Here is a 12,087-nt window from a genome sequence, read left to right as displayed (position 1 = left end):
GTGTCATGCAAATTCTGCACCCGACAGCATCTCACCCGCAGCCCCACCCTTCAAAACAGACATACATGTGTCCGCCCGCAAGCCTATATAAATTTTCATAATGCATTTTATGCCCAGGCTTTATGTTTATTGAAATCGGCTTTGTACGTTGATTGCAGCCATAAAATAAATATATTATATTTGGCATAAACGCAATTTAAATGGTTTAAATAATTGAACGAATTGATAGAGACGAAATTATAGTGTAATTGTGCCACTGTTTTCCTGAATAAATATCTGTATATATATATATATGTTGTATTTTTGCATATTTATCATGTCATACATATGATTATCTATCTCATTTCAGTGAGGGCGAGGATGGCATTTGGGATCAATTGGCTCGCATTTATACCAAAACGAATGCCACATCATATCAGGTGACTGGTCTGACGCCCTTCACCGTCTACAGCTTTCGTTTGTTGGCCGTTAACAAGCTAGGCATTAGTCCGCCGTCCAAGGAGTCTTACTACATTGTGACACTGCGCGAAGGTAAGTGCTTGTCCGACCTTTAGTTTCCTCAATTCCAATCCCCTATTGCTTGTCAAAGTCGTAATCGCTAAAGTTACGCCATAGTTTCACCATTTTATTGAGCCAAACCATAAAGTTGAGGTTATAGGCTTATATATATGTATATACATATACCTATATGTACATATATAGGTTTATATGTACACGAGACGACACATGACATAACATTTTTTACAATCGCATTAATTTTTCATTTACATTTTCGACTGACTTTTAAGTTGACACACGACGTTCTCTTGCTAAACAATTACGGCCCCATAAAGTCGGGCCGACATTGACGTTGTGTACGTTTAATTATTTTCACATTGAGGTGGGCCAGCCGGTGTATGTCGGGTACATATATATTAACTATACACGCCCACGCCGTGTGGGCGAAACTATGCGCATACACTTAAATTTAAGAGACCATTTCGGAACAGCACTTGCTCATTTCATTAACACGCCCTAAAAGAAATATATAAAGCCATACGTGTTGGCCATTTTGTTCCACTTACCGCTTAAGAACTGTGTTTTCCAAAACTCTTTTCAATCTCCAACGACTTTTACGGAGCGATTTTAGAGTTGATTAATCTCTGAGATAAAACAAATTGCAGCATAAAGTTTAGATAGGAATCCACACTCAATAGTTGAGTTTAAGGTTTTTCAGTGTTTAGTTCATCCATTCCAATATTCAGCTGAAAATCAAATAATTGCAGGATGAATATAATTTTGATAATAATTTCAAAACATAGCATACTTTTTTGCGCTTTCTTATGGCTTAGCCAGTCAGCTTTACACAGTGATATACTCTATTATTAAGAACTTACTTTATATATTCTTAGTAAGTTACAACTAAAACTGTCCTTAACGGTTATCTTAATCGATAGAGTTCAATAATATGACCCAGAGAACATAAGTTAACGCGCATACTAAAGTAACCCGAACTTTCACAATCTTTTTGAACTATTAACCTGACAGGGGTTGACAGCAGTTTTAATATGATCGCTGCATTTCTCATATGTATGTATCTATATACATACATAGATATACATATGTATAGATATATGGATACGCTTATTGGAAACTTTTGCTGACATTTTACCTGATGCCTCTTTAGCGTTGTGACTGCCACAGACAATGATTAATCGTGGCGTACTTTTGTGCGTGTGCCCATAACTAAATTGCCTCCAAAAAGTCACAAAACACATTAATCACAGCACAAGTAGCACACAGTAGCATCCACCATAGTATTGCCACAGCACCCAACCACATACGAGCCCCTTTCCATCTACTCTCACTAACAGCGACAAGCTATTAGCAACACATTTGTCTTATGTGCGTTGGCAATGACTTTGCCCAGCGGCTGGCCGAGGAGGCGCAGTGTGAAATTCCATTTACGAGTATGCCGCAACAAGGCAAATGGAATGTGACCCAAGTTTCTGTCACGGCAGCCGCTGCGGCTGCTTTTACTGATGCTATTCCGACTGCAACATATGCGGTCTCAAATTAGTCGATACATAGTTAACTGTGTTTACCATGTCCTGCAAGGAGTTGAGCTCATTACGGCATTCGTCTTGGTTTGCGGTCGCTGTGCCCATTTGCCAATTTGTATAAATTAAGCTTGTCGCATGCATAAATTAACTAAATGTGGCAGAAACAAAACCGAAAAGGGAAGGGCAATCAATTGAAATAATCAAAAATGCAGAAGCCAAAACTTTTCAAAACTTCTAGCTAAAGCATCAATGTCAAACCAAAGAGACATAGAATATCTTTTAATTTATTTATAAATTCATTGAAGTATACATGCCACCCTCTTGTTCAAAGGAGGGGTGTGGCAGACTGCCAGATCAAGTTGCCAGAATCGAGCAAATATACATAGATTAAAGGGGGGAGACAGCCATTTTGGCTCTCACCTGGTCTAGTCGCGGCACACGCATCATTTAACTTAATTCGCCACAGCCAAAGCGAAAAATCTTCTGATTCAGCCATAGGCACAGGTCGAGAGACACGGCGCAGAGGAGATTTTCTTGCAACTTATGTTGCGTGACAGTGACAACTTGACAATGCCACAGACAACGTTACGCTTACATGACATGACTCCCTCTTCTTCTTTTCATCCTCTTCCTAGTTCGGTGGTGGAGTTGGCTGGGGCAAGGGTTTGTCCTCCGGCCGGATGGCAAGTTAAAACTTTTACGCGGTACGTCTTCCTTTTTTTTTTTTTTTTTGTTTGTGTGTGTCTGTTCGTTTTTAATTTCAAATTTTTGAGTTTTTTGGCAACTTTTTGGCAGTCAAAGTTTTTAGCCTAACCACGCAGCAAGTCATCATCCCCCCTCTTCCGTCACAACTCATAAACTCTATCTATCTATTTTTTTTCTTGTTTACTTGCAGCTCCCACAGGGAAACCTATACCAACCACAGCCCATAATACATCCTCGACATCGGTTTATATCTCATGGAAGCCACCGCCACCCGATACCATATTGGGTGAATTTCTTGGCTATCGCATTACATATCGACCACGCGATCGCGATCCAAATGACACCAAGGAAATCTATATACGCGACAATACAGTGGAGGTAAGTCCCCTGATATAGTTGTTGAATAATTGAATTTCATTGTTTCCGACACTTTGGCCGAGCATTTCGTGTTCATCCTATTCGTGTCTGACGTGCACATCATTTTCGACTTCCCCCCTTTATTCAATTGCCAGTTGAGTGTACCTTAAAAACGAAACGAAAAAATTTTAGGCCAGTCATGGGATGGCTTAAAGTCATATCAGTGGCGTATTAAAATGTAATTTACAGCTGCTGTCAACCAAAGTTATTCTCACACGCTCAGCGGAGTTAGACGGTTACATTTACAGTTGTTTTTGGTCGCACCTGGCAAGGTGCGAATGTTGCCAATGGGCGGATTTACTGTATCAGAGGCAATTTGTTAACGATTTGCGGCTAGTTTGCTATCCCTTCAACAATTTGACACGCAACTTGCCATCTAATGAAGGGCTTAAAGCCTAACAATAAAGGGCGTATTTTACAAATACTTTTATGCCTTATTCAAGCCTTTAAGTCCTAGAGGCGATAACATTTTAAGCTAATAATATCTAGCTCACGAATTGCATTTTACAGTTTTCCAACATGTTCTCGTATGCGTATGTCTGAAGGACTTTTGGCAGAATTTCGGCCGGAATGTATTATATGCAAAAATTATTAGCGATAATGCTCACGTACATACCGACACTCAGGCTCAACAACGAAGTTGCCCAAAAAGCTAGAAAAAAAGAAGAATGCTGTGTAGTCATAGTGTCGCCTGATTGCCACAAGCATGGCACGCTTTTGTGCTCGAGTGCATATTTTGCTCTCTTATCTGACATCCCCCGTGAACGACGGCAGTTTTTAGCCCTTCCCCTGTAGTTCTTTTTGGCAAAGCAAAGACCCCCTTCAGCTTATGGCTAAGCTTGAGTTCTTTTTATTTTTTAGTTTTTTTTTCGTCTTCCTTTACTTCTTTTTGCATGACGGTGGCATGCTGAAATATTATGCTTGCAGCCAGAAACGTGTGACTTCATTTTTTAAGTCGTTTTGCCAGCAGTATACCAAAAGGCCATGACTTTTTGCTATACTATAACCCACGCAGTTGGTGGCCAGCAATGGGAGGATCCAACATTGAGCTGTCACGTGTGTGCTCCAATGTGTATGTGCGTCCACTTAGTTCCCAGAGCGAAATTTGCCAATTTTCTAATTAAAATTTCTGCGCCGTAAAGCATAAATTTTTCAACTTTCAAGCAAGATAAAATCCGCGGGCTACTGTGAGCCATGCGATAGTGCGAATACCTTAAAAGCCATTTCCAAAGCAAAAGACTAAAAAAAACCAACACAAAACGAAAAAAAAAAAACTGGCGAAAAAAAAGAAACACAAAATCTGCTGGTCCATGTTTATTGCTGCAAAGGATAAAAAGTGAAAGATGGCAGAGAAAAGAAAAGCATATCAAAAGTCCGCCCTCACAGCAGGATTCATTTACTGTGTTCAGTTTTTTATCCTCTTCAATCTGTAGTTTTAACGTTTGTATGTATATGGTATACCCTTCACATTGAAGCTGAAGCTTCCACTGACATCAAAGGAATTAAAACATAAATACGCATAAACTACTACAGAGTGGATTTTTGCAAGTTTTGGCTTTGTAATTGCCTTGTATAACCTTTAACTGTGTAGTACTGGACAACTAAATAATAGCATGGCGATATATTATATTTTGTCCACAAATATTATTTAAAACTCTCTTATTCGTCTATTAACCATGTTTTGAATTCATTTTCAATCAGAAAGAGGTTGTCCAAGAGCGAAATTAACGCTTGTTTTTTCTTTATATAGATACATTATAGAATATCCCAAATCACCTGCCATTTGTTGGATTAATTTCAAATCGATAGTCAGTTCATGCCAGTTTTTGTTTTTTGTATAAATATCTGATTGATTTTAAGAGCTGGCGATACATTAACAAATGAGAAAAGAAACGGAAGCGACATTCTGGCGAGTGCTAATTAATAGAAGTAAATTGCCACGATGTGATGCTTTTTGGAAACTTTATCAATTTCATTATATCAATTAACCAACTTGGCCTTGGGCAATGCCAGCATCGCCAATGGAAATGCCTGCCTCTATTTGCTGGTCCATAAAACTGGGCAGCAGTTGTAAATTTTCGGCTCTCATTTACCCGGGGGCAACTAAATAAAATGAAATTATATGACCGCATTAGGCAACTAACTCACAAGGATAAAAATAACTGGAAAGGGGGCGAATTGGGTAGAATGAGGGGGAATGGCAACTGGCGCCGTCTGAATAGCTGAAACAGCCACTTAAGCTGTTGGCATGGCAGTCAATCCGTTTTCCTAAGCAAAGCCTAAGAACCATACGAACCGAAAGCAACCAACCAAACCAACCTAAAGTAACTGAAACCCAAACCAACTCGTACAATTCTCAACTCCCAACTACATCATATACCATATACTCATCCCTTTGCTTTGCGGTATAACCGCATACACGGCAGTCTGGAGGCAGATGAGAGAGGCTCACTAATGTATGCCACATAATTTGTGTGTTGTGAGCCTTGTGAGGGAGCTAGTGTAGCCACTTTTGACCATATAATGCCCTCTGTGTGGATGGAAGTGTGAGTGTGTGAGGGAGAGCTATGTAGGCGCATTGCTTTCTTGGCTTAGTCTGCGGCTTGTTTTATGGTTAAGCACTGCTTTTGACCTTTTTGGTTAAAATTTAATAAGCCGCAGTCGCCGCGACTTAGCAACAAGCTCGAAAGATGAGAGAAAACTTCACCCAAAGGGAATTGCCCCGAATCCTTTCAAATCATGCTCTTGTGTTTGTGCGTCTGTATATATGCAGTTAAACACTCTTTATACAGGTGGACTAATTAAGACTACGTTGTTCGTTGCCCAAGCAACTCAATTTCCTTTTGCGCTGCTGTTGCCGTTGCCGTGTCTGCAAATCAATTTTAAGTGCTGCAATTTTCATATTTGCTTTGGCCACGCACAAAAGTATGCAACGCGCAATTTCCGCTTCAAGCATGCACAATGCAAAGAAACGACATCGCTTATGACGGGTAACAAGTGTCGGTGTGTGGATGTGGGTGTACGAAACGTTTGCGGGTTTTCTGAGAAGAGACTCCTTTGGCATTTCAAGCGCACAACTTTATTATGTGGAGCCGTTGCAATTGCAATAAGTACGCCTTAAAGAGTCAATTTTAATACAGAATATTCTTTTTATCCTCGTTTTCTGTTTCACTCTCTCTCTTCTTTCTTTGCAGAGTCATGAAATACAAAATCTACAAACCTACACACAATATAAAGTCACTGTACAGGTTTTTAATCCAGAAGGCCTGGGCCCAGAGACAACCATACTGGTGATGACAGATGAAGGAGGTGAGTGTTTTATTAAAATTTTTAGTCGAAACCACTAAAAGAGATGCGAAATGGAATTCATATTTCTATGTATCGAAATATTGCCAAATTATTTTCCATTCCATATCTTTTTATATGTGTCCTACAATGATCCAAATAAAAGTCCATGAAAGCCGCAGGTCAATAAATGTTCAAATTCTGTTGTGACTTGTTAAAGAACCGCAAAATAGCAAAAAAGGACTGATAGCTTGCTTATTGGCATTGCCAAAGTGACCAAGTCACGATGTGATACTTAGATATGTGCATTACGCAGAGACTACTATCAACTATAGTGTGTCAGTGTCTATGTGTGTGTGTGTGCTGCATCAAACAGAAAAATTTGCCTTTGTGTGCAGTTTTTGCTTTTAGCATTGGGGCATGTGCAACTTTGATTCGCTCGACCGCAAAATGTCTGAGCTATGCAATGAAGCAAACAAATAAAAGTTAGAGATGGAAAAATATGTTGCAATTTTTCATATATTTCATGCAGTTCTCACACAAACATACACACACACACACAGACTCTTTCTTTGTCTGACTGTATTGGGTTGAAAAATACTTATAAATAAATAAATAAATAAAAGCAAATGGAAACAAGTAAGGAAAAATAGGATTTGCTTACTTAAACTTTTTGCCATATGCTTGCCGCTTGCTGCTGCTGCTCAGTCAGCAAAAAGTCAGACAAAAACTGCCCAGGCATGTCTTTCGATTTTCTTGTTATGGTTATTGTTGTTGTTGTTGCTGTGGGTATATTGCTCCGGCAGCTATGTTGGATTTCCGTTCAAGTTTCAGTTCAGAGAGCACAGACGTAGACGCGGAAGTGTTGATACCGGCGTCTCTGGCGTCTACGGAACGTAAATTATAACCATTGGCCCATAAATAAAATCAACGTGAGCACAATTTCTTCCACTTTTCGTTTCTCGTTATTTTTTTCTTGTATTTTTGTTTTGTTATTTTTGGGATTTAATTTCCTGAAGTCAGCGTTAATCTGTTTTCATAAGAGCCAAATGTCTTGAGCAAACATTCTGCGCCAAGTTTCTAAGACTCGCCGAAAACTCTTTGAACAAAAAGTTGAACAGAGCTTAGCACATAATTAGCATAAAATTCAGCGGCAAATCCTTTATTCCAGAGTTGAGGTTCACCATGATAGTCAGAGAAACGGCGAAACGTTGGCGGTAGTTAAGAGTCCAAGAAAGTGTGTGGGAGATAGAGTGTATTTTTAACTTTTCAAAGAAAACAAAAATTTGAATGAAAAATATCACTTATGCTTGGTCGACTTGGGCTCGACGTTTTCATCTTTTGTAAGCGCTTTTGCGCCTGAACTCAGTTTGCAGGAAATTATAGCAGCTGGCATTATTCGGTAATTTTAGTATTTTTCTTCTTTTTTTTTTTTGTATATATCTTCCGTTTCGATTTCCCTCAGCTGCTACTGCTGCTGCTTCTACTTCTTTTATTCTTTCTTGATATTTTTTCTTTTTGTTAAGTCCTGGCAGGTGGAGACAGGCAAAGCTTTCAAGGGATTTGCCGAGGCTTAGGTATCAAATTCAGACCACAACCAGCTGATGTTTAGTAGCTTTCTTCAATGTTCTTACATATGTACATATGTACGTGTATACAAAAGTTATGTTTATATGTATGAGTGCACGTGGCAGTCTGATTAATTACCAGTGAAAGTTAACCAGAGAGCCAGGGATAAAAAATATAACAAAAATTCCGCAGGAAAATTGAATCTTCAAGTTGAAAACGAAACTTGCTAACTTAGAGAGAAGTAGGGAGGTGGCTCAGACCGCATGCGGTGAAAATTATGAAACCCTGCAATGTAGTGCAGCTTAGAACTTAGCAGGAGATACCTAACTGTCTCCTCTGGTCGGGGGGTCACAGAGAGCAGACAGACCACAATACGCCGACCCAACGATAATGTCCTTTGACTCGGCCGACACACAACTCAAGTTCAAGCTTGGGGATAATGCCATCTACTATAACGTGGGATAGGCCTTGTGTGTATGTGGCATGTGTGCACCAGGCGGCAATTGCAAAACAATTCTAGGGCTTCACATGTTTGCCTCTTTGATTAAAAATTTGCCACTTTCTTTTACTGGCCGGCAATATCTGCTTCGGTTTCTGTCCCTTGACATTGGCCCCAGTCAGCTTAGATACGTATTTACTGGATCGACTTTTCCTTTAGCTGGACACGCACTAGAGTTTCATTTTGGGGCCCTTTTTGTGGCCGAGTCGATTTCCTGTGCTGTTTTCTTGTCTTTCCTTTTCTTCTTTTTTCTTACCATTGCAGCATTTTGTGTCGAAGGCGTTGCCGTCTCAGCCCCCAAACACTTGTCACTGGGACCTGGCACTCACACTTACTGACAAAAAGGACAAATAGAGTGATAGACAGGCATTGCTTTTCGTATACGGATAACTATGTTTTGTTGTCATTTCACTTACTCAGTCCTTACCCTTTTGGCCTGGCAAACACAACTTCTGACTTTAATACACAGCCAGGACACTAAATATTAAGACAACATTTCGGTTTCCATTCGATACCCTTTAAAAACCTCAACCCAAAATGTATAATGTTGCAGCTTGTTCAAGTTTAAGCAAATATGCAAAATCAAGGCACACAAAATGCTCCATTTGACTCGTATTTAAAGGTAGCTGATGCAGAAATTTGCAGCCATTTATCACAAACTCATGAAGGGCGTTTGTCAACGCCCAATGGGGCGTGACAAGCTTTTCGTATGCATCCACGGAAATTAATAGACACGATGTGAACGAGCAAGGTTGATGCTCAGCTCAGTCAATCCTAAAAAAGTGGTTCAAATAGTGCGTGGCATTTTCTTGAAATAACAAATTTTTAAAGAGTAAAGTAAATGGAAAATCCATTTGCAGTGCGGAACTGTCAAAAGCTTGTGGTTACATCACCTGAGTCTCGAATCCGGAGGCATAGATGCGCGGTTTGCTGCCAAACGACCAAGTTTACCCAAGTACAGTGAGTCCTCAACTTGTAGCTACAAAATTAATTACCTTTTGGCTACCTTCAACTAGTTGCGGTGCACTCAAAGGAAGAACTCCGCATATCTAAAATGGGGAGGTCAGTGGATTCGCTGACTGCTTTTAAAGAGAACGGTCCAAAAACAAAAAAAATGGCAAGAAAAACACTCGCAAAAGTAAACTCCAAACAGAGAACAAGTTTCAGGCATAGAAAACTGCGGGCTGCCGGCGGAAGTGACATCAGCAACAACAGCAGCAAACAGTTCGCTAGATGAAATCTAAGAACAAAGTTGTCTTCAATGACAACGAAACGTGTATACACTAACAGCTAGATCTACATTTCTTTGATTTGCTATTTTTACTTTCCAATAGTTTCCAATATTCAAAAATTTTCGTCTTTGGGTTTTTTTACAAGTCCAAAGAGAAATCATTAAAGTTAGCCCAAAATGGAAGTCAAATTTCTCTAGATAGCCAAGCGACTGTTTGCTTCAAATTAGAGTATACGAATGCCCGCAGAAAGAGGCAGAAGCAACCAGCTTGGCAAAAGGAAAGACGAGTGAGCACAAGGACGAACGGACGGATGAGGTACAACGTGAAAAGTATGTTTTAATAAAAGCGGAAATGAAGCAGCGTTACCGTTATTTCCTGCTTCTGCAGAGTTTGGTTTGTGTGTATGTGTAAGAGAGAGCCCGAGATAGAAGGAAAATCTGTGTCTCTGGCCAGCTGCATTTCATTTTCTGTGAAAACCAAAAATGATAAACCACAAACCACTTAAAAAAGTTGCAAGCGGCAACGGCAACGGCGATGCCAGCAAAAACTTTTTACGTAAATAGACGAAATTAATGAGCGAAAGCAGTCGCTTCTGCCGCAAGATTAGTATGAGAAAAAAACTTCTGCATTGATCAGACACTTCTCCTCGCCACCCTTTGCAGGCCGTGGCAGACTTTACTTTTCTTGAGATTCGTCGGCTCAAGTACATTGATACCAATTTGTTTAAAGAGTTTTCGGGCCAAAGAGTTAAAGTTGAGTGGGTGAATGTAGAAAACGAGTTCGAAAATTGCTTTTAGATAACAATTGCCAGATAAATATCCTTGATATGCAAAGCGAAATGATTATGTGAATGTGACCTCCTTCATATGGGGAATTGGCCTGGGACTTCAATTCAAATTCACCTTTATATGGCCCATCGAAGGTCTCTTATCTTTTCAACATCTTTGTGAAAGTTTTCCCCCTCCTCCTCCTCCTTTCTTTCTGTATTTTTTGTGAATTTTTTTTCCTGTATGTATATTTTTTGCGTCTTCTTTTTTTGGAGGGAATCAGGCTAATAAAACATTTCCAAGCAATCACAACTTTTGCGCTCCAGTTCGATGACTGTCATTGCATGTCTCTGACTCCTGCCATCAGGCATGCAATTTGAGTGGAAGAGAAAGAAGGTCTACTCGTACATTGAAAACGAAAATGCAAAATGAAAGGCCGGGTAAAAGTCATGTCTGGGGCGAGCGTGGCTCATGCCAAAAAAAAAAAAAGCAACAACTGTAAACGAACGAAATGAAATGTTGGCAAAGTTGTTGAAAATGGAGTTGACAAATAATTTCATATCATGTCTGTCTCTCTCTCTCTCTGAAGTCGCTTTTCTTTGATTTGCTTTCATTTTCTTGGCCAGGGATCAATTTCATTTGGGGAGGAAGACTATTAGAGGCATACACACACACACAGACACACACACATCTATGGCAGATAGTCCGTGAGACACCTGTCCTTTACTAAGAATCATCGTCATCCCATTTGAACTTTTTCCTCTTCAATTTTCTGGCATTTTTATTTTCATTCTCTTTCATTTTTTGACAAATTTTCTGTTTTCAGATTACGACACACGCTCAATCACTTTTGCCAAAGGCAGATTTCTTTTAAAGTCTTTAGCTTTTCTTTGACTTTTCTTTTCTATTCGTTTTTTATTTTATTTTTGTATGTGACTCTATGTGTGTGTGTGTGTATTTGAGCGGTAAAGGGAAAAGTTCGTTTTGAGGGCAAAGGATTGGGGTTTAGGCCAATAACAACAAGCATTTTGCAATCTTTTTTGATGGCACCTCATCCGGCATCCACTGCCCGGTTGGAAATGTGGCATGGATGTGTCTCTCTCTCCGTTTGGCAGCAGTCAAGCGTGCGTGTCTGCCACTGTTCCTGGTGCCCTCTTGCTTTCTATCTCCTCCTGCTATCCCTACTTCATCTCATTTTCATTTTGTATGTGTGCCGGCTTGGTGAGCATGTGGGTGTGGTTGTCAGTGTGTGTGTGTGTCTCATATGGCCTGAGGGCTTTGCCGCTTTTGGCTTGGCAAAAGTGCAGAAAATTTGTGCAAGTTACGTGCTTGATTACATTTTTTTCCCTCGTATTCGGCAAAAAGTTTTTCCCATTGACGGGTAACTCAAGTTCGAGCACAATACGGTTGAAGTTCACCTAGTCGGAAAGCATTTCTCTATATGTTGTTATGGGTGGTCGTCTTTTTTTTTTTTTTTGCTCTTCAGACGGCTTTGTCAGGCGTATCGATTAATAGATAATAGTGAATCCGACACCTGTCCAACCACATCACACTCACACACACACACAAAC

At 39.9% G+C, this 12,087-nt stretch overlaps 1 protein-coding gene across 3 annotated transcripts in view; it reads left to right on the top strand.

The window, feature by feature from the left end:
* Positions 1 to 12,087, top strand: part of Ptp99A (Protein tyrosine phosphatase 99A) — a 114,524-nt gene that overhangs the window by 46,355 nt on the left and 56,082 nt on the right. For all 3 annotated transcript variants that reach the window (XM_068301299.1, XM_068301297.1, XM_068301296.1), the window contains exons 6-8: positions 350 to 531; positions 2,938 to 3,125; positions 6,359 to 6,473. In XM_068301299.1, coding sequence (XP_068157400.1) covers positions 350 to 531; positions 2,938 to 3,125; positions 6,359 to 6,473 — 485 coding nt within the window. The remainder of the gene's footprint in view (positions 1 to 349; positions 532 to 2,937; positions 3,126 to 6,358; positions 6,474 to 12,087) is intronic.

The sequence above is a fragment of the Drosophila tropicalis genome, unplaced genomic scaffold (genome assembly GCF_018151085.1).
Source record: "Drosophila tropicalis isolate 14030-0801.00 unplaced genomic scaffold, ASM1815108v1 contig_878, whole genome shotgun sequence".
Classification (NCBI taxonomy): domain Eukaryota; kingdom Metazoa; phylum Arthropoda; class Insecta; order Diptera; family Drosophilidae; genus Drosophila; species Drosophila tropicalis.
The sequence above is the reverse complement of the archived record's forward strand: the minus strand, read 5'-3'. Positions and strand labels throughout refer to the sequence as shown.